This window comes from Taudactylus pleione, unplaced genomic scaffold (genome assembly GCF_031769625.1).
Source record: "Taudactylus pleione unplaced genomic scaffold, aTauple2 ptg000532l, whole genome shotgun sequence".
In the NCBI taxonomy this organism is placed as follows: Eukaryota; Metazoa; Chordata; class Amphibia; order Anura; family Myobatrachidae; genus Taudactylus; species Taudactylus pleione.
In genome coordinates, this window is record NW_028284934.1 from 939,548 (window position 1) to 963,208 (window position 23,661).

General features: G+C 41.9%; 1 protein-coding gene across 3 annotated transcripts in view; it reads left to right on the forward strand.

Annotated features, from left to right (window-relative positions):
• MAST3 (microtubule associated serine/threonine kinase 3) overlaps nucleotides 1–23,661 on the forward strand; it is a 254,091-nt gene that overhangs the window by 227,426 nt on the left and 3,004 nt on the right. For 2 of the 3 annotated variants that reach the window (XM_088450860.1, XM_088450862.1), the window contains exons 23-27: nucleotides 4,104–4,304; nucleotides 14,980–15,200; nucleotides 15,281–15,403; nucleotides 15,933–16,069; nucleotides 21,591–21,772. In XM_088450860.1, the coding sequence (XP_088306986.1) occupies nucleotides 4,104–4,304; nucleotides 14,980–15,200; nucleotides 15,281–15,403; nucleotides 15,933–16,069; nucleotides 21,591–21,772 (864 nt within the window). Of the gene's footprint in view, nucleotides 1–4,103; nucleotides 4,305–14,976; nucleotides 15,201–15,280; nucleotides 15,404–15,932; nucleotides 16,070–21,590; nucleotides 21,773–23,661 lie in introns of all 3 variants that reach the window. The other variant, XM_088450861.1, reaches the window with a different exon arrangement.

Genomic DNA, 23,661 nt, shown 5'->3' on the forward strand with positions numbered 1-23,661 from the left:
AGAATTCATGCAAAAAAGCTCCAGAACTACCGTACTTTGCTTCCAAGTGACAAACCTATTACTTTTGCTGTCTTAATCTCATTAAGCTATCAATGGAAACATGTAGTGTACATAAAATGTCATTTATTTATTTTTGCAAAAATATTATTGAAGAGTCGTCAGATATGTCTGTGAATGTTGTTCACAGACATATTACATCTACCCTGCTGCACAACAAATGCGCTATATCTTGCAGATATATCAGAACGTCTAGCTGTGTGTATGGATGGCCCGTACACTAGCTGCAGGGACCAGCTGGTGACTGACATGTCAACTGGGCAGGCAAACTTAAATGACACATAGGCTGAACGATTGGTGTGTATGCACTTACTAATCATTAGGTCGGCCAGGTGTGTACCCAGCTTAACACAATGAAGGCATCACCATAAAGTCAATTAATACAATTCACAATGAATAAATAACTCTTATCATCATTTTCATGAGGTGGATAGTCCACATTTCTTTAATACATAGGGTGGTATTCAATTTGGATGCGAGAAGTCGGAATCGGTGATAAATTATCGCCGATGACGTCATTTGCGCATGTTTCAATTATCCCCGTATCCAATTTCAAAGACTTTTCGCAGGTTCGAAGAGTCTTTGACAAATAACGGTGATAAGATTTCACCATGTTTTAAATGGTGAAAAAGTGCAGAATTGGGGTTTAGGGGTGCAGACTTAAAAAAAAATAGCCTGCACCCCTGGGAATGATATTTAAAAAATAAACTGTGTCAAAAAAAGTTTTAAAAAAAATAGGGACAACCCAAAAAAATTATAAAAATATTTGGGGTGAAAAAAAAAAAGTGGAAAAAGTGTTTAAAAATAGGGAAATAGGTTCAGGGGTGTTCTGCAAATATGCGGCAGGTGTTTTCGAGTATAGGCTATTAGCGGCAGGTGCATTTTTGCAGAATTAAAAAAAAATATATGCTAGTACCCATTTTCATGTACCCCAAATTTGATGGGACCACTTCAAAAAATGAAAAAAATAACCTAAGTGCTCTTCTGCATCACTTCTTCAATGTCTGGAAAAAACACATGCCGCCGCTATTTAAAAACCCGACTTTCAATTGCAGGCAAAAACTGGAGTACCCATAGTTATCCCCCATGTCTGGACATCTTTAGGGGGGGTCCTACAATTAATTCCCAAAAATTCCCGTTTTTTTTTTTTGTAGATCCCAATTCGCCGGGTCCCGTTTTTCGATGATTTTAAATTGAATACGGAGATAAAGCGGACACGCGCCCGATACTTTATCCCAGGAAAAGCTCCGATGTGGAGCGAAAATTCCAGCATGGACTTTTTGCTCCCAAATTGAATACGGGCCATAGTCGTAGTGTTAGGTTTTTTCAGTCTGTCAGAGGCGGAGACTGCCTAGGATTCCCAGAACTTGAAAAAACAATTTAGCAAATTGTTAATAATGCATGTCATATTTTCCTCCTAGCAGACATACCTGAATCTATTCAAGGCCACCTGGAAGGAGGGTGACTTAAATTGTTTCCAATCACCCATCAGATGACAGGTGGCAGCTAAAGTAATGTGTCAAATTAGCCTATTCTATGAAGGTAGGTACCAGGGCCGTCAGAATTATTGGTTTTCTCAGTGGCGGATTTTACCTAGGGACTGCAGCCCCCCAGTAAAATCCACCACTCGCAGGGACTGCCTATCCGTGGTAGTGACTTCTCATTGGAAGCAATCCCTGCTGATCACAGCCAGACAGGCAGTCCCAAGGGGAGGTGTTTTCTCCCGCTGGGACTGCCAGTCCGGACTGCAGTAGCAGAGAGAGTGCTTCCCATGGGAAGCCACTCCCCTGCTATTACAGCAGCCCGCTCTGGCTACTAGGGGCTGCACCTCATACAGCCCCTATAAGCCAGCCTTTTTGCTGGCAGCTCCAGGCTTAGGCCATGCCCCTCCCATCGCAGCTGCCTTACTTAAGTTCCGTCTCCTGGTAACGTCAGCTGTCAATCACGGGGATCGCAAGGAGGAGAGGGCTGCATAGACTGCAGCCTATGGCCTGTGATGTGCAGACACCCTGCTGGTTATCATTTATTTATATTGTGTCACATAAAGTGAGCATAGACAACTTTCACATGATAAAGAATAGGCAAAATGTAGGCCATAATGGAAGCATAACTGCATTTGATAGCATTTGTAGCCTAAAAACAAAATACTGTGCATAAGACATAATAATAAGTGGCATAGAGTACATACAGTAAGTAAGGGTCAAGAACGCACAGGTGGACAATATGGGAGCATATAAGAAGACAAGGGGAAGGGAGGGTTCTTCTCATGAGTACTTGCAATTTAAAGTGGAGGGACTGACATGAGATGACGACATGGAATGAAGGTGCAGGGAGACTGGGGCCGGTAAGAGTTTTTGAAGCATTGAAAGCAGTTTGATAGTCTGACCGTAAGTGGGAGTGAGTTCCATGTGTGGAGCAGTACGGTATAAATCTTGACGGCGGAATTGCTGTGTGGTTATCAGTGGGGACATGAGGTGGGAGAAGTTGCTACAGCAGGGAGGATGTAAGAGATGAGGTTGGAGATGTGTGGAAGGGGGCAGTTTAAAAGCTGGGGTCTTTGTAGGCGAGGATAAAATGGATTATATAGGCCATAGCTTCATCAAGGGAGGTGGTGTAAATCAAGAATAGGGCTGAGGATGAACTTTTGTATGACCCCAATGGGTAAATGGAGTGGAGAAGGAGCGGTAGGAAGGAAAGTGTCACAAATGGCAGTGTATTAAAGGGGTGATCCACGATGTCTAGGAACAGGAGGATAAGTAAGAAGTGACCCTTGAAGTTGGCAGAGAGAAGGTCGTTGAGTTGAGGAGGAAGCTATGGCAGAGGTGGTTGGTAATGTGGTTAAAGACAAGCTGCTCAAGTAATTTGATAACATAGACTAGGAAGGCGTTTGGGTGGTAGAAAAAGACGAGGTCGAGATGCTATTTTATGAGGATTGATAAGACAATGGTATCGTGTTTTATAGCAAGAGATGAAAATGAACCTGGAGAGCGACAATGTGGTAGCAGGGGAAAGTAAAAAGAAAAGAAAACCTTGAAATTATGTACAGGAAGAGGGAGCACATAGTGGGCTGTGTAGATGGGGAGAGTAAGGGTATTGCAGGAAAGGAGCAGATGTGATGGATAATTCAATTTCAGATTTAAAATGGGTGGCAAAGTCATGGGCAGAAAGGCATGAGTGGTAGGCGCGAAGGAGGGAGTGTCATTTCTTATTGGGTTGAGTGAAATTTATCTTATCTTTACTGTATGTAAAAGGACGGGAGTAAATAAACATCAGGGGCTCCACAACCAGTTTCCGGACCTGATGGTAGTATTGTATATATTTGTTTAGGGTAATGAGTATATGTCCAGAATTTTACACCTGTATCTAGGCAGAGGTAACTTAAGACCCGGTGGGGGCAGTTTGGACATTGGAGGTGCTCACTACACGGGGCTGCTCCCGCCGGAGGGAGGATCCCAGCCGCCCCCTCCGCCTAGGCCCATCCTGCACTGGAGGCAAGCTGCCCCTAAGAGCCCGGATCTGGACTCACTCTGCACTGCCCTGAGGCTGCTGGACAAAGTGAAGGCACATGGGACCACCAGCACCCCCAGGGCAGAAGTCAGCACCTGGCTGGTGCATGAGGTGCTTCTGGATGCTGTGGTGACTGTATCATTCATTGCGCTTTTCATTGCCGGTTTCAGCGAGGAGGGAAGAGCAGCACAGACACCTCCAGTAACAATGCATGCCCCAGCACGTGCAGCCTAGCTATCTTACCTCTCCACAGCCACACATTGGCACAGAGCAGGGTGCACGGTGAGCCGTTGCTTGCCTCCTGTGATGGGTCACCCCCCCCCCCAACCCAAGAGTTACTTCCAGACCATCAAATGCCTGATATGTAGTTCATGTTAAATAATAATTACTTTTTACCTTTTAGATGTAGGTAAGTTACTTGAGAAAAATTTCCTTAATTACAAAAAAAACTCTTGGTTATTAATTTACAGTTAAAAAGCAAGTTGTTTAAATTATGTTATTGATAAGTTCTCTGACACCTGCAATATTTCTATTTGCAGCAGATATTGTCAGCCTGAGCCGGACTCGTCTACGCAGCAATAGCACTGGAGCCAAGAGTTCTACTCCACGCACGCTGGAACAGTGTCTCAGCCGCCGGCTGCGGGTCCAGAAAGGAACACCTGAAAAACACAACTCTTCTATAGGTGGTCGTGTCCCCAAATCTGCATCTGTTTCTGCACTATCGCTTATCATTACCTCTGGTGAGACATTATGGAATTATTATTGTTATATCATTTACATCTATAATGTCATTAACATGGCTGTAATCAAATGCAGTCTACATTGGTTAGTTTTGAGTAAATATCCATGAAAAGGAGAGCAGTAATAAAAGTGATTTGTGGATTTTGAGATCCATGTTGTCTGCGTTAGGTTGTTGTCAAATAATTGACTCATTATAAAACAAAATCTGTTCTAGACAGAATGAATAGCATTGCACAACAAATAGGAATATCCCATCACATATTATCACATTATAATGGATTTTAATGCGAAACTGTGATCATAAGTGGTGGTAAGTATAGAAAATATTTGAATCAACCATAAATGTAATTATTTCAAAATGTATTCAAAGATCAGACAGTCAGCGCTGGCAACGATCTGCTGTGGTAAATATGAGAAATGCCAAGAGTCAGAAATTCAATACTAATTGTTTATTACCAATACAAGTGGTCTCACTAAAATTACTTTGGTGTTGATCATTAGGTCTACAATAAAAAGGTTGACAATACAAGTTAGACAGGCAATAGGTCGTCAGGGTCTGAAGGTCGATACACTAAAGGTCGACCGGGTCATTAATGGTCGCCACATGGTTTTCTAATGGCCCTGTCGACCTTCTGTCCCTATCGACCTTTTTACTAGTCGACCTTTAGTGTGTCAACCTTCAGACCCTGTCGACCTATTGCCTGTCTAACTTGTATTGTCTACCTAAACATTGTGTACATTTTTTCTGTAGACCTAAAGACTGGATACCAAATGACTTATTAAACTGTAGTTAATAAACAATATGGCCAATCATTTGCAAAAATAGCAAAAAGTGTTACAGATGAAATATCTATTGCAGTAAAAAAATGCACACAATAAAAGTGTGTATATCTATATACACACTTCACCAATGGATGCAGCACTCCTGGCTCAAGAAATAATCAGCGCTAAGTCGGTATATAACACTGTATTATATGCCGACTTAGTGCTGATTATTTCTTGAGCCAGGAGTGCTGCATCCATTGGTGAAGTATATTATACTGTGTTTGTGCATTTATGTGGGCACCCGGCATGATTTCATATATTGAAGGGAGAGTCGGACTGTGGACATTATATACACATACTGTATGTATGTGTGTGTGTGTGTGTGTGTCTGTGTGTATGTATATATATATATATTATTCTCTCTCTTATCCTGTTTAAAATATATGGCAGTAACCCCAGCGTAGTGAGTGTCAAATGACCTTTGGGAACTTGTGTCTGTTATTCCACTTAACCACCCAACATCCAAACGTAAATAATTCAGTCAGGTGGTCCACCTCTTAGGAGACACTAGTATCCTGAAAGCAGTGAGTGCAATGTGGGTACAGTAAAGTTTGCAGCTGGAGGTCAGTGAGTCAGCCAGCTTGATAATTAGCAGTCCCTCTCCTGGATAGATGTTATTAACTGATCCGATGGACACCACTGAGCAAACAGCCTGTAAATGCTGGTAGTAAAGCTGATGGTTTGCCAGATTGTTAGCACTCATTCGCTCACTGGAGAAGGTACTGATCGCCGTCTTCCACATTGCTGTGCAGAAGTTCTTAACTGCGTATGTGCTGGGACTGCAGGAGGTGTAACAACACTCCAGTTGGAAAACCACTCTCCGTCTGACTAGTTTTGTCATGTAACTTTTTCAGTCGCAGCTTCCTGAGTTTCTTGTCATTTTATCCTGAAGACAGGGCTCACTGTAGCCCAGAAACGTTAATGTGCTATTAATACAGCATATTTTGAAATACTTGAGTGGTGTTCTGGGTGTGTGTGTTATTTTTTTTTTCCTTTTCATACCAGCGCATCCTCAGCCTATACTGTTTGTATACCACTGAGGACTGGCACCAAGGTGGGTGACTACAACAAACAGTTGGTGAATAATATAATATATACTGTGTGTATGTGTATATATGTATGTGTATGTATATATATATATATATATATATATATATATATATATTGGGCGTACACACTATACGATGTGTACAATATAGCGTTCCGATTTGCGTTGGGTGATTCATCATATAGTGTGTACTTGCTTAAGTACAATCCAGAAATTAGCACCAGGATCTAATAGAATAAGGTTCACAGCTCCCCTCAATATAAGAATCCTGAGATCCCAAAGGCAGTAAATCTGTCAGAACAAAATGAAGAGGAGGCACTTCATAGTGCATAAAAGTTTTATTAGCATTGTTTTAACTAAAAATACCGGTCTTTAGGTTCAACTCGTAGCAAATATTCGATTTTAAATTGCATATCCCCACAAGCATCTTGGAGTCTTGTTGGACTCTCCACGCCTCACAGTAGCAGTACCGCCATTTTTTGTTTAGTAATCGCTCCCAAAGATGAAATGACTGTGGCCGCATATAACCAGTAGAGAAAACTATTCAGAGGCTCAAGGCTGAAGCGGCTAGTGTGGCAATGTCAATAGTTCGGCGACTAAGGTATGCGGCAACATCACTACGCCACCCTCTAATGCGTTTTATCAGAGAGGGCATTCCACAAAGTAGGTGCAGCCCAGAAAAAGTCCTGTAACCGTGAATTGTGATAGGTGTAAATGAGAGACGCAGATCTTGAGATATTTTGAGATAAGTACATAGATGTATGTTGGTGTAGCTTGGTTAATAGCTTTATATATAAGTAAAAGTGTTTTACATTGAATTCCGTAGAATATAGGTAGCCAATGGAGGGATTGTCCGAGTGAACGATGAACGTTTAGCGAGGAAGATCAGCCATTCAAAATTATTGTAGGGGTCCTGATCTCTTTGAATCACAAAATGAAAGTTCCACTGTGGTATCTGTAATATCTGAAATTAATTTCCCTACTTTGGGGGGGAATCCAATTATCCATTACCCATGCCATGAGAGGAAATGCTGTTTAATTTAATAGCAATTTCCCTGCACAGTAAATCAGGGGTTAAAGCACGGAAACCCGCTGATTCTGCATAAACTGCGGAATCAATAGGTTTCCTTGCACATTAAACCCGGTAATGGAATTGCAGGCTGCAGCCAATTGGATTCTAAAAAAAACCTTTAAAATAATCTTATCTATACAATTAAATTGACTACTGATAAAATTATTATGTCTTTACATTGGAATGTAAGAAAAGTTAGTATGAGCTCTGCCTTCTCCTTGCAGTGTCAGTCATGCACAGGAGAGAGTGGCATGAAAGTGAATTGTATTATCTTAAGTTTATATTGTTTATTGTATTTATTGATTGCATTAAATTAAATATTTAAAATGCTAAATATTTTAAAGTTTTACAGTTCCATTCCCTTAAAATGTATACCTGTACTGTCACATAGAATTCTAATGTCTATTCAAGGGTTTGTCGACATTCCTGCTGTGCTTTCCTGGAAACATTTGCTAAGTAAACAGAGTTAACTTTTTATCTTCCTTGTGGGTATTAATCTACAAGTAAAAAAAAAAACCTATGTGCTGCTAATTTGCATGGTTATCTCCAAGTTCAAATTAGACAATTTCCTGGTTAAAATCCAGTATTCACCTATTCTCATATCCTGTGTATGTTTTAATAAGAACACAACATGAGTTCCTTGCTGCATATTTTTAAAACCTTCAATCATAGCTCCTGCTCTTTAAGCAAAATCATGTTAATTTCTTCTTCAGGGTCCATAGGGATCCACCATGGGGATAATGTGGTTGGAGTGATCCAGGCACCCATACAGTTAAGCTTTCAGCTCCCATGATGCCTCACGGTCCTCCACATATACCCTGGTCACAGGCATTCAGTTGGTTGTTTGGTTCGGCATGATTCAGACGCACCTTTGTTACAGGGGATTGCTCAGGCAGTCCCATGCTTTTATTTATGTTTATTTAATTTTTATGTTTTTGCGTTAGCAGTGCTGAGCGTCTGAATTAAGACTGCGACTCTGCGACACTGCGACTCAGTCTACCTCCGCCGGGCCGCAACACCAGTAACGTCTCTGGTGATTTCGGCGGGTCACGGCAGAGCTTGCCAGCAGCGATGCTGGGGCCCGGACTGCAACCGGACGCACTGAGATGTCAGGTAAGGCGATTCCTCGCTCACGGAAGTCCTTGCTTCTAGTGCTGGAGACGCACCAGAGGCCACTGCAGTGAGGGCCCGGGGCTGTCTGCTTCCTCACTAAACCATTGAGGCCTTATCGTCTGACACCGGGGATCGGCAGCAGACTCCTCTGTTGCCATGAGGCCAGCTTACCCGGCCGGTTGATGCAACTTAGGGTAGGTAGGGTCTCCCCCGGCAGCTCCTGCCCCGACGCAGATCCATGAAAGGTTTTTACGCATCTGGGTCGCTCCTCCTACCCTTCTCGTGCATATGAGACACACTCTGGTTTGGTCTCAGGAGGTTTTGGGTCAGTCTCCCTGTATACCTCTCCCCTGGGCCAGGTATATAGTGCTCTATATCCTACCAAGCCTCCTGTTTGAGTAGCTGATACAGGGTCTATGGCAACTTAATTACATATGCATTGTATGTGATTGTTTGCTAGCTGCTGTGTTGATACTGTCTTTTATTTTTCTGACCATCCGTTATAACTATTACTGTTTTTTCTCCTCATCCCTCTGTTACAGGTGTGTGGGAGTTTTCCTTGGTACTACACATTTACTTGGTATTTGTGAAGGCTGGCACATTACATTGCATTGTTACCTTTGTAATTGCTATGTCAAAAGGGAAACAGGAGGCGTAGGCCCCTGTGCTGGTTGGCGACCTTGTCCCCTCAGGACTTTATAAAGGATGGTTTGTGTGCTGTCTGTTATAAAGAACCGCCTCACCAGTCCAGGTACCAGCCCCTGTAAAGGAGCTATCTTGGGTGTCCTCCTTGTCTCAGGTGATGACATAGCTAGTGGATCAGGCTACTCCTGCACTGCCTCCTTTAATGGGATACCCATAGCCGGTTATGTTTGCACCTCCTATACACGCTTCCTGGGTGGATGTTTATGCCCACTCCAGTCAGAATATGGCTCAGTCGGCTGTTGCAAACAGAGAGGTAGTCTCTAAAGCACCTAAGCGGAGGTTCTCTTTTTATTAGTCTGCTCAGCATGTAGATTCAGACGCATCATCAGAGGAATCAAATGATGCGCCGGGTTCTTCTCCAGGATCTATCTCGGGAGAGGAGGACCATTCTTCTACAGTGGATGCCTCTTGCTTGGTGAGTGCGGTCAAATCACTCCTATATATACAGGATGATGAACCAGCTCCTAGACCTAAGGCTCCAGTGTTTAAACACCAGAAGGTGGTAAAAGCGGAGTTTCCTAAATCTGAGCAGCTCACTGAACTTATGGAAGAGGCATGTGGTAACCTGGATAAACGGTTCCATGTTACGAAAAGATTAGCATCATTGTATCCTTGTATCATTGTATGGACAGGGGCATTGGAAGATACTCTACCTGATGCTACCAGAGAAGAGCTGACTTAAGTATCTCCCACATACGGGAAGCTATTTGGGAGAAGCTTCAATAGATGCTGGGCTCCTGGCTTCTAAGGCATCAGCAGCTTCAGTTGTTGCTCGTAGGGCCCTTTGGTTAAGGTCCTGGAAAGCAGATACAGGGTCAAAGAAGGCTCTGGAATCCTTAACTTTTTTTGGAGCAGAATTGGATAAGATGAGCGCTACTCTGGCAGCTTCAAAATCTGCAGGTCTGCCATCAACAGCTACGCTTAAGTCTAGGCAGTCTTTTCCCTCGTTTCGTCCCCAGCGACGAGCAAAAGGACAGTCTTCCTCCAGGCTATCTAGTTCTCGCAGGACAACCAAGCAGCAAACTAAAAGGTCCTGGCCGGTCAGACGTCCAGCTTCTAAGCCAGACGTCAAACCCTCTGCCTGATGGGGCGGGCCTCCTCCTGGGGGATCCTAGGGTGGGAGGCCAACTTCTTCAATTTGCGGACTACTGGCATCAAGCAACAACAGATGCCTGGATCCGGGAAGTAGTCTCTCAGGGGTATGCCCTCACTTTCCGGAGACGTCCTCCCCAGAAGTGTTTTGCACAACTCTCCCATCAGAATCTATCAAGACCTTGGCCCTCCAGGAGGCCATTTACTCCCTGCTTCGGGCCGGGGTGATAATCCCATTTCCTTGGGTCAACAAGGAAAGGGTTATTATTGCAATCTATTTTTGGTTCAGAAACCGAATGGGTCTCATCGTCCTATTCTATACCTGAAAAACCTCAACAAGTTCATCCATGTACCCAAGTTCCGTATGGAGACTTTTCGGTCCGTTATTTTGGCGATGGTACCTGGGGACTTTATGGCTTCCCTGGACATTCAGGATGCGTATCTGCATGTGCCTATTACGCCATCCCACCAACAGTTTCTACGGTTTGCTGTCCTGCAACAACATTACCAATTTCAGGCACTGCCCTTTGGTCTATCAACAGCCCCTCGGGTCTTCACCAAAATAATGGCGGTTATGACGGCCTACCTCAGAAGTCAGGGAATCAGAATACTACCATATCTGGATGACCTTCTCATATTGGCACAGTCTCCAGCTGTTCTACAACACCATCTCCAACTGACCATGGCCTTGTCTACAGCCGCACGGCTGGATCATCAATTGGAAGAAATCCTCTCTTTCTCCAACACAGAGGATGGTACATCTGGGGGCATTTCTGGCACAAAGGGTGTTTCAGCCAGAGGACGAGATTACGGCCCTATCATTGCGAATTCACAAAATGCTATGCAATCAAAGGGTATCCATTCTATCAGCGTTGCAGGTCCTGAGGTCAATGGTATCAACCTTCGACATGGTGGAATATGCTCAGTTCCACTCCAGGCCTCTGCAAAAATTGATTCTCTCCCAGTGGAATGGACAGTATCTATCATTTAATAAAGTCCCAGAGGATCCTTCTCACTCCGGAGGTTCATCTCTCTCCCCTGTGGTGGCTACAAAAGGATCATCTAGCTCAGGCTTGTGAAACTCAAAATACCAACCGGGCCGAATATTCAAGGTCTAAAAGTGTGTGGGCCGCAAGAAAAAAAAAAGTTTTATATGCAATTTTGAAAGGTTTACTATTAATAAAAATAAATGCAGTGCCCCTTATGCGACGTCCCCCTGAATTAGAGCCCCTTATGCAATGCCCCATGTATAAGAGCTCCTTATGCAATGCCACTGTAGTTGTGCTCCTTATGCAATTCCCCCTGTATTAGAGCCCCTTATATAGTGCCCATTATGCAGTGCCCCCAGTAATTCCCCTAGTAGTGCCCCTTATGCAGTGCCCTCAATAGTACCCATTATGCAGTGCCCCAATAGTGCCCCTGTAATGCCCCTTATGGTAGTGCCCCTTATGTAGTGCCCCTTATGTAGTGCCCATTATGCAGTGCCCCTTATGCAGTGCCCCTTATGTTGTGGCCCCAGTAATACCCCTAGTAGTGCCCGTTATGCCGTGCCTCCTCCCAGTGTAGAACAGGCCCCACTGCAGTACTTACCTCTCTTCACGCTGGCTGCTGGGTACCTCTCCTGCGTTGTCGCTGCCGCTGACTGGATCTAACTAGATCCAGCAGGCGCAGGCTCCTTTCATCGCTGGTGACGCCATGATGTCACCCGCAAACTTCATCACTGCAGTCTTTAGTCTCTGATAGCTTAACATAAAATGTTTATTTGGGCCGCATGTTTGACATGCCTGATCTAGACAAAGGTCGCCCATTCTGGATTCCAAATTGGGTGCTTCGCAACACGGACGCCAGTCTTCGCGGATGAGGGGCAGTGACAAGTCATCACACCTTTCAGGGAAGATGGACAAATCAGGAAAGTCATCTGCCCATAAACATTCTGGAGCTTCGAGCAGTATACAAAGCACTCATCATGGCACAGGACCTGCTCCAGTGCAGGCCGGTCCAGATCCAGTCCGACAACACGACCACAGTAGCCTATCTCAATCATCAAGGGGGCACGCAAAGTCACGTAGCCATGAGGGAAGTGACAAACATTCTGATCTGGGCAGAATGTCATCTTCCGGTTATCTCAGCAATATTCATCCCGGGAGTCCTCGACTGGGAAGCGGACTCCCGATATATGACATATATACCGGAGAGTGGGCTCTCCAACCGGGGTTTTTTCAACTCCTAGTGAACAAATTGGGCCTACCGGATATAGACCTCATGCCATCACGTCACAACTACAAGGCCCCCAGGTACGGGTCCAGGACCAGAGACCCCTCAATCACCTTAGTGGACGCACTGGCAGTAAGATGGGATTTCAAACTGGCGTATCTCTTTCCTCCGATTTCCCTCCTCCCAAGGGTCCTCAGGAAATTCAAGCAGGAAGGCAGAACTGTAATACTAGTGGCTCCTGCTTGGCCCAGACGTAATTGGTTCACCGACATATGGAATCTATCCATAGACATTCCTTTTCCTCTTCCTCTATGGCCGAATCTGTTAGCACAGGGTCCCTGCCTACATCCCAAGTTACCCCGTCTGTCTTTGACGGAGTGGCTCTTGAGTCTTCCATCATAAGAGCCAAAGGTTTTTCCAGCTCTGTGATTCAAACAATGATTCTGGCATGAAATCCTTCCTTTGCCCGCATCTATTACAGAGTTTGGCATTCTTTTTGTAAATGGTATTCCCACAGAAAGTATTACCCTAAGGTTTTTAGGGTTTCCCGGGTACTTGCTTTTCTCCAGGCTGGGTTAGAACTATGCCTCTGACGAAGCCGTGGGTGGAGCCACGGTGAAACGCATCAGACACTGCCGCCTTTGTTTGAATACAGCCAGGAGCTCTTTCCAGCACTTAACCAGCCGCATGGATCATCATTTCACAGCGGCGTCCAGCTGCCTCTCCTAGCCGCGCTACAGGAACGTAGCTCGTGCTTACCTGCCTGTTGTGCCCGGAGTCGCCTGCTCCCAGCTGCTCTCAATACCATCAGACTTCATATATGCGTTGAGAGTCCAGGCTAAGCCTAATTGTACTTATCGGCTCTTAATATACGGGACACTGACTTGTCATACAGGCTCATCTGTACACCAGCTTGATTATTGGGACTTTGCATATTTTTCTTTAACCTTTCTAGGAGACCTCCGTTATTAGAGGGCATATTTACTGACTCCAGCTTATATGAAATTCTTCCCATGCTGGTAACATATAGTTACAATCTCTTACATTGTTTCATCACTTGGTTCTGAATGTGCTGTGTTCAGTTGAATATTAATTGTTGGTCCTGCTTTTTAAGCTATATATAGTTTTATACTGAAAATTCTCAAGGGGCTACAAGCTCCTCCATTTGAAACTCTGGACTCTGTTTATTTGAAATGGTTGACAGTGAAGACACTTTTTCTCTTCAATATCTCTTCTGCATGCAGAGTCTCTGATTTGGCACCGCTTTCTTGTCACTCCCCATTTTTATTTTTCACCAGGATAGAGCTGTTCTTCATACAAGGGAGGGTTACCTTCATAAGGTAGTGTCCCGTTTTAATGTGAATGACGAGATTGTGGTTCCAGCTTTTCAGTCTTCAGAACTTTTCTGTAGGTGAAGCCTCCCTGGATGTAGTTCTTGCTCTCCGTATATATGTGGCGGGTGCAAACTCTGTTAGAAAATCAGGTGCTCTTTTTGTGTTATATGGTTTTCACAAATGAGGATGACCAGCTAACAAACAGACTCTGGCTCGATGGGTACGTATGACTATCTCTCAGGTGTGCACACAGGCTGATCTCCCTGTCCCAAACACCGCAACAGAACATTGTACCTGGTCTGTGGGGCCATCATGGGCGTTAAGTCGTGGTGCCTCTGCTGAACAATTGTGCAAGGTAGCCACGTGGTCTTCTGTCCACACTTTTCTTAGGTTTTACGCCTTCATACTTTTGCCTCTCAGGATGCTTCCTTTGGGCGTCGAGTTCTCCTTTCTGCTCAAGAGCGTCCCCCACCCTTAGGGGAACTGCTTTAGGACATCCCCATGGTATTCTTGTAGATCCCTATGGACCCTGAAGAAGAAAATAAGTTATGGTGGACATACCATTGATAACTCTTTCTTCGAAGTCCATAGGGTCCACAGAGGACCCACCATACCGCACCTGGCCTCATTAGGTAATTTTTCTTTCAGGCACGGATTCCCTCATTTTCTGACAGTGTTTCTGGTGTACGATTGTTCTTCCTTCCCCTCTTTCCTTTTCCTGCCTTGGGCTTGTTTACAGAACTGAATGCTTAAGGCCAGGGGTGGGGTTTATGTGGAGGAGGACCATGAGGCACCCTGGGAGCTGAAAGCTTAACTGTTTGGTGCCTGGATCACTCCAATCACGTTATCCCCATGGTATCCCTGTGGATCCTATGGACCTAGAGTTATCAATGGTAAGTCTACCATAACTCTTAACTTCTATTTGCCTGTTTATTTTCATTTCCTGTATTTATGTGACAAAATAGACATATGTAGCCCCTCTTCCTTTGAATTCATATGAATTCATGAATTTTTCTATTAAATGTGAAATTGTATTTGCTATAGACTATAGGTTTCAGTGTAGTCTTTTTTTTTTTTTTTTTTTCAGTTTCTGGTATTATGAGCACATTATTCTTTTGGGTTTATAATTTAACTATTGATTGTCTGCAGAAGTTGTTAGTGGTTGATTATAACTGAGTTTTGTGTTTTTCAGAATTGTAACCACTGATCTGCAAGTTCTTGTTCCTAGGCCTATGGACAAATAAAAATAGTAATTTGTTCTGTCTCAGCAGATGACTTTGGCAGTGGATCCCTCATGAGTCCCATATCCCCGCACTCTCTCTCATCCAACCCCTCTTCCAGGGACTCTTCCCCTATCCGGGAAACAGCAGTAACAAGCCTGCGGCCCCCTATTATTATACACAGCTCTGGGAAGAAGTATGGCTTCACCTTGCGTGCCATCCGTGTTTACATGGGAGAAAGCGACGTGTATACAGTCCACCACATGGTTTGGGTGAGTCATGATTTGGTGAGTTGGATTTAAGGTAAAGTCCAATTTCAAAGATTTATAATCATTTCATTTTGTTTTTCCAGAGTGTGGAAGATGGAAGCCCAGCTCATGAAGCAGGGCTGAGAGCTGGCGATCTGATAACACATGTGAATGGAGAATCTGTCCTTGGCCTGGTACATATGGATGTAGTGGAACTTCTTTTAAAGGTATATATTCATAATAGATGTGTATCTGTGTGGATTGTGTTTTCACAATACATTTTGTCATGCGGGTTATATTTTCTTGTGACCAACAATTCAGAGCCCCTTACTGTAGTACTGGATTTTTTTAGGGAGTTGGGGATTTACATTAAATATTTTTGTTTGTTTGTTTTTTTACCTTTTGGAAATTCATTTTAGAAACCTTACTAATACTACTTGAACAAAAAAATTATTTGCAGTTTTTAGTGATTTATTGTGTTTACTGTATTTTATATGTTGTATTTTTTTTACAATATTTGTCTTCCAGTACAAAATTTGATTTTAGCCCGTTGAAGTTTTCTACTTTGTAAATATATTTTTTCATCTGATTTTAGCATTTTATTATTTATTTAGCTAATTACTTTATTGGCTTTGCTTATTACATTTTGAAGTATTTTTGTCCTTTACCTGTACTTTACCTTATGAACTTGGATATGTGTTTGCTCTGGGTAATGCTAGTCCCTAAATAGCACATACAATGTTTGTCTTAATTTAGAGTGGTAACAAAGTGTCACTGAGGACAACCCCCCTAGAAAACACTTCCATAAAGATTGGTCCTGCCAGAAAAAACAGCTGTAAAGGTCGGATGGCGAGAAGGACCAAGAAAAGCAGGAAGAGGGAAAGTCAAGACAGGTAAGATTTGAATCCAAAGAGGTGGCTTTGAGACAGGAGATTCTGTTGTATTACCCTATCTGGAGATAGACATATTAACTAGTGTTCATTCTAGCACCATGCACCTGTCACAACCCGTGCAGTTCCTCTTTCCTGCCTGGGGTGTCGCTCTCTGCTCTGGTGCTTCAAGCACAGTCAACTAAGGCAGCAAACTTTTATTATACAGACCAGAGTGTGCTAGAAGCACCAGAGCAGAGAGCCGACACCCAAGGCAGGAAAGAGGAACTGTACGGATTGTGACAGGTGCAGGGTGCTAGACTGAACACTAACTCGATCTACCCATTTTATGTCTAAATACGTTTGTGTAAAACAAGAAGCTGTTGTTTGGCATTTATTGATTAAAGATAGCAGTCGTACACGTTTGTCGGTCAGTAGTTAGAGGGATGTATTCTGCATGCATTGTTAATGAAGAACTGCAATATGCTTCTGCCTTAGGAAGGAAAATCCTGTGATATTCCTATATGACATTACAGGTTGAGTCTCCCATATCCAAAATGTTTAGGACCAGGGGTATTTTGGATATCGGAATATTACGTATTTTGGAATATTTGCATACCATAATTAAATATCTTGGGAATGGGACCCAAATCTAAACACAGAATGCATTTATATTTTATATACACCTTATACACACAGCCTGCAGATAATTTTATACAATGTTTTCAATAATTTTGTGGCTCAAACAAAGTTTGTGTACATACATGATATTCATTTATGTTTCATATACACCCTATACACAAAGCCTGAAGGTAATTTTATACAATATGTTTTTATTAATTTTGTGCCTTAAACAAAGTTTGTGTACATTGAACCATCAAAAGGCAAAGATTTCACGATCGTAGTCATGCTAAAAAAAATTCCATATTTCTGAATATTTGGATATGGAAGACTCAACTATTTACCCTCTGGAGAGCAGGTCTTCTTTGCCAGCAACCTCTAATAGACCCTGTACAATTGTAAGCAAATGGTGTTACAATGAATCTGTTGGTTCTGGTTCTTTGGGTCTCACGAATTTAAAGAAACACAAAATACTTTGCCCAAAGTACACACATTTAATAGTGTAATTAAGTTGTATGCGTAGGTGAAATATGTACCATATTAAAAACAATAACATGGAAATGCAAGGTACAACTGAAAACACTTACTACCAAAGGTCAGGAGCCATCACTGTCTTTACTCCATCCATTCCTTTGTTGTGCACCAAACTAAATAGAATCTGGAACTTCTGATCGTGTTTCATCTCAAATAAAAGATGTGATTAGAACAGCAGCAATATTAACCCTTAGATATTGAAGTAAATACATAGAAAATTATATCCCAAAGAAATATGGGTACCAAATAACTTGGTGCTAAAAGATATACTAAACTTATTAAAACATATGACCTATTCTCAAATCATGCCAAATAGTCCCATTCAGCTTGTCATTGACTTTGAGAATAAAAACACTAATCTAAAGTACCTAGTTCACTATAAGAAAACTAAGGGCCTTATTCAGATATGTACGCTAATGCAGTCGCAGCTGTTATCCCGCGCAACTGCAGTGCGAATACAGTGCCTTGCAAAAGTATTCACCCCCTTTGCATTTTTCATGTTTTGTTGAGTTAAATGGAATTAAAATGGATTGTTTGAAGGTGTGCATCATTTCATTCACAGAACATGATTACAACTGTGAAGTTGTGTTTTTTTTTATATTGTGAATCAAACAACATTTATTAGTATTATTATTATCCTTTTTTTATTTATATAATAAAAGTTAGGACAACATAACAGTAAACTTCAGCTTGCATAACTATTCACCCCCCTAAAGTCAGTACTTTGTCGAGCCACCTTTTGCGGCAATTACAGCTGCAAGTCGCTTTGGATAAGTCTCTATGAGCTTGCCACATCTTGCCCCTGGGATTTTTGCCCATTCCTCAAGGCAAAACTGCTCCAGCTCCTTCATGTTGGATGGTTTCCGCTTGTGAATAGCAATCTTCAAGTCTGACCACAGATTCTCAATTGGATTGAGATCTGGGCTTTGACTAGGCCATTCCAAAACATTTAAATGTTTCCCCTTAAACCACTAGAGTGTTGCTTTAGCAGTATGCTTCGGGTCATTGTCCTGCTGGAAGGTGAACCTCCATCCCAGTCACATATCACAGGCAGACAGAAACAGGTTTTGCTCAAGAATATCCCTGTATTTAGCACCATCCATCTTTCCCTCAAATCGAATCAGTTTCCCAGTCCCCACATCCCAATAGCATGATGCTGCCACCACCATGTTTCACTGTGGGGTTGAGGTGCTTGGGGTGATGGATGTGTTGGGTTTGTGGCAGACATAGCGTTTTCCTTTGTGGCCGAAAAGTTCAATTTTAGTCTCATCTGACCAGAGCACCTTCCTCCATACATTTGGGGAGTCGCCCACATGCCTTTTGGCAAACTCAAATTGTGTCTTCTTATTTTTATCACTAAGTAATGGCTTTTTTCTGGCCACTCTTCCATAAAGCCCAGCTCTATGGAGTGTACGGCTTATTGTGGTCACATGCACAGATACACCAGTCTCTGCTGTGGAACTCTGCAGCTCCTTCAGGGTTACCTTTGGTCTCTGTGCTGCCTCTCTGATTAATCCCTCCTTGCCCGGTCTGTGAGTTTTGGTGGGCGGTCCTCTCTTTGCAGGTTTGTTGTGGTACCATGTTTTTTCCATGGATTTGATGGTGCTTCGGGGATCATCTAAGATTTGGATATTTTTTTTTTATAACCCAACCCAGAATTGTACTTCTCAACAACTTAGTCCCTGACTTGTTTGGAGAGCTCATTGGTCTTCATGGTGTGATGCCTCTTGCTTAGTGGTGTTGCAGCCTCTGGGACCTTTCAGAAAAGGTGTGTTTATACTGACAGACCATGTGACACTTAGATTTCACACAGGTGGACTTCATTTCACTAATTATGTGACTTCTGAAGGTAATTGGTTGCACCAGAACTTTTGAGGGGCTTCATAGCAAAGGGGATGATTACATATGCACATGTCTTCAGAATTTTATTTATAAAGATTCTTTTTTTATATATATTTTTCTCATTTCACTTCACCAAATTAGACTATTTTGTGCAGATCCATCACATAAAATTCAGATTTAAAAAAAGAAAAAAAATTACAGGTTGTATAGTAACAAAAATTGTAAAAAGCCAAGGGGGTGAACACTTTTGCAAGGCACTGTATATAAGCAAATGTCGCAGAATCCGGAATATGTATTAGAGACGCCCCCAGGGCCATCGCAAATCCAAGCAACTGCGTTCACATACGCAGCTGCCACCACAGATCATTTAATAATCGACTATCTGAGTAGCCCTATAGTTGCGCAGAATGGCCAGACTTTTATCTGCGTATGGGATCGCAGTTGTAAGTTGAGACACGCTCCAGAAACTGTTGCATCAAATCTGCGTTTTTGCCGCCACTCCCTATAATCGCCCCCAAATGATCCCTGAATTTCACTTTGCAAACAAATCCTTCCTGCGAGTGGCATCGCTAAGGTACCTTGCCACGTGCACAGTGCGACCATGATACATGGGTTATCGGCCAGTAATCGCTCAACTACGTAAGTATCGGCATTGCAAACATGAGTCGGCCCTAAGATGCAAAATTAAGGAAAAGTGGCACAATGAGGAAAAAAGTTGCGAAATTGAGGAAAAAGTACACAATGTAGGGTAAAAAGGCCAAAATACAGATTCGATGCGAGTGAAACTGCCAACTGAATGAGCCAGAGAACAGGCGCTTCCGGTTCACACGGGCTCAGGACAGGACAGCCCCCATCCGGCACCTCACTTACACTACTGTGCCGCCATGTTGGATTCAGGCCATGTGACCCCATCTTTGCCTAGTGCATGCTGCAGCACTGTAGGATTGTTATTAGCTGCTACGATGCACACAGGTCAGTGACTCAGCGCTTCCTGCAGGACACGCTCTTTTTTAAAAACGGAGACCTTCACTGCTTGTAGCGCGTAAAAATGCGATATAGCATGTATTTTGCAATCACGCAGTGTGTGTAAAAAGGTTAAAGAGAGGTCTGATAGAAGTGACCTGCGCCATGCATCGTTATGTTCAATCAGTGACTTTGTACTAATTCCTTTGTGACATAAAAACTAATCTTATGTACCTGTACACTACATGCGAACTAAAGCTGGCCACACACTAGACCAACTTGCATCCAGCTAGCCAACTAGTTGATTGGTTGGAATCAAAATCTGGTAACGGATGGGAGTAACTGATGATCAGCAATTTGCTCCTAAATGCCAGAAAACAGATGAAAATGGTCGTTCAGACAAGTTTTTTAAATGTTTGATCTAAACAATTTGTTCAAACAGCAGTTTTGGTCCATTTTCCAGTGTTTGGGAGCAAATTGCTGATTATCATTTGCTTTCATACCTTACCAGATTTTCATTCCAAACAATCAACTAGTTGGCTGGTTGGACAGATGATCTTTAGATGTGTGGCCAGCTTTAGTTGCAAAATTGTGGAAAAAGTGCACAGTATGGGAATTGGGCCATATGGTGCAAAAAGGCTAGGTATATGAGGACACAACTGTATTGTAATTCCCACCCTCCCATATAAATATTCACACGACTGCCTTTAAATTGTAGTACCTTGATGTTGAAGGTAGATTTGATTATGTAATATAATATAGTTATGCATTTAGGTAAATTTGATACCAATTAGGAAATATGTATTGTTTCAATAGTCAGTAAGCTCTCCATAGTGGTAAGGCCCTTATAGTGGAGTATGTTAGAGTTTGTACTTTTATAGTGACCCAGTTACATCTTTTATTGCCAATCATAGTTTTCAAGTAATTTTAAAACAGCAGTGGAGTCTTTGGTGTGAGATTTTAAATTCACTACATAAGTGTGCGATATTCTCTATTATAAAGTTAACCAAAAAGGTTAAGGTTTTATGATTTTTTGGAATATGATCTTATATTTGGATTACTGGGTGATTTTATCTGTTTTAATAATTTTAACCCAATACTATCAGTAGTCTTTATCTTGTGGCACCATATAAATAAAGTATAATAATAATAATAATAGCCAATTTTGTATATGGATGTGCAGGCCCTTTTATAGCTTATTATTCAGAATGCATATTGGGAAGATCAGAAGCTAATAAAGGCCGGCACATAACACAGCATGGGACACAGTAGGTTAATTGTTCTTTATACCGGTCGTTCCATCTGAACATGTGGAATGCCACACAAACCTTCAGTCTCAGGAACTATAATCATTGCAAAAAGAATTTGCTGTTGTGTTGTATGCTTGCCTTTTTTCCTCATGAATGAACCATCTTAAGCCTTATTTTATCTGCACAAGCCTGTATCGTACAACTACATTATACAGTACATACGATACCTTAATCACACTACCTCATTACATCCATATCTCTGCACTACTGAATTAACAAGCGCTTCCATATTTTACTTTCTACCCACGTAACCAGCTTTATTTCTCTCAATGTAGGAAGCGCTCACTTTTCAAGAAGATTTCTAAGCAATCAACAGTATTACAAACCAGCAAGAGCTTCTCCTCAGGCCTCCACCAGTCCTTGTCTTCCAGTGAGAGCCTCCCAGCCTCCCCAACTCACAGTCTGTCTCCCGGTCCCACCACACCTAGTCGTAGCCCAGCTCCCGATATGCCAGTTGGTGAGTGACCTGTGATATTTGTAATACCAGCAGTTGGAAGAAAGATGGAAATATTAAATAGCACATACACCTACCTTGTCCTTAGCAATTTAACTGCTTATTACTTATAGGGTTTTTATAAATAGAATTGAGATATGTATAAATGTTCTTTAAGGATGTGATCGTAAAAAGTGTGTTAGATCCAAGTAAGGTCTCCCTCACATTCCATCATTTTCCAGGCACGTATAGAGCACTTTGATGTCAAAATTAGTTGGTACATTAGGGGGAAACAATGAGTTAAGTTGATGATGAATAAAAAAAAAAAAAATTACAATGGCTTGGGCCTTGTCACTCTCCAACCGTACATAAATTTTCTACACGATACCAACACTTTAGCCAAAGGTGCTCTCCCTTCTATATACTTTTGGAAAATAACACACTTTGTATACTAAAAAGTCTATATGAATGTATTCCTTGATGTTATACAGTAACTTGAGTTTGATTTCCTAACAATCATAATAAGTACATATGTGTCTGGAGTTCCACTATTGGGTGTTTTCCCTATATAATCTAATCTCATAATTCTACTTCTTCTGCAGTAGGAAGACTCAGATGGTAGGTAGTATTAAGAGACAGGGCAATGGAATTAAGGTGACTCCCGTCCTTGATGATTATTTTCCTCCTCAATTTTATTTTCCAACTAGCATTTGCCCGCAGCTTTGCTCACATGGATATATGTTATTGCTCAGTGGAACTAATTTTTTATTAAGACAGTAGTGGCACCTAATATTGTGATGTATATTTTATATTGTAGACATTGATCACAAAAAGTCTTTGTAAACAATATTTGCAGTTTTTACTTCAGGGATTAACTAGGGGATTAACACTAAAAGATGCTTGGGTCTACTAACTCGTGAGCATGCCACATAAAGATGCCCATGTCAAACATCTTGTAGATCCCAAATCTGTTGCTACATAACCTACAGTAACACTGAAGGTCGCAAGTAACATGAGCAGTGACTCGATATGTAGTGTTTATACTGGTGCGCCATCTACTGGTTTGACATGTATACTGCCACTTCATGAGTCAAGATAAATTGCCTGATTAGTGCTTAATAGTTGAGAGATATATATATATATATATATATATATATATATATATATATATATAATATTTATATTATACACACAGTGTCATTTTTGACTTGAGCCTGTGTAAATATTCCGATAAAAATATTTTTGGTCTCCATAGTTCATACAGTCCCTAATATTTGTCCCAAACAAATTATATTTGTATACATCTAGTCATTTTTGGCTTGAGGAGCCTGCACACTGCACGTGCCAAGTGTTAGGTTTCACTGCTCCTCTCCCTGATGTCACATTGAGATAATACATATCACACTTTCTTTCTAGGTGACTAAGCTATACAATATTAAATTCATCCCATAGTTTCTGCGTGATGCCAGAACGAACAGACAGACTAACAAAAATTCAGTAAAAATTTCTCCATAGTCCCAAGGAGTACATTTCTCCAGAAAAATTTGTAATGTGAAGACAACCATTTCAACTTTAGTATAAGTATAGATAAATACACTGCCTAGGAGATGGATACACAGAACCTTGTGACCAAGTTTTTATATATCTTTTGTTTTTATTTCTTTACACATTATTTATATCCTCATACAGAAAAGATATTTCTTAATTTTTAAGGTTTTTTTCTATAGGTTTTTTTTTTGTGTGTTTTTTTAACCAAGGCTGTAAGGGGAGAACAGATCAACTTGTTACTTATGAATTCTCGTTTTTTACCTTTCATCCTACAGGTGGAATATAATTCACCATCTGTGTCCCCATTCAGCAAAATATCACTTTCTAGCACAGTTTTCTACCAGAAGAAAGCATTATCTTAAAAA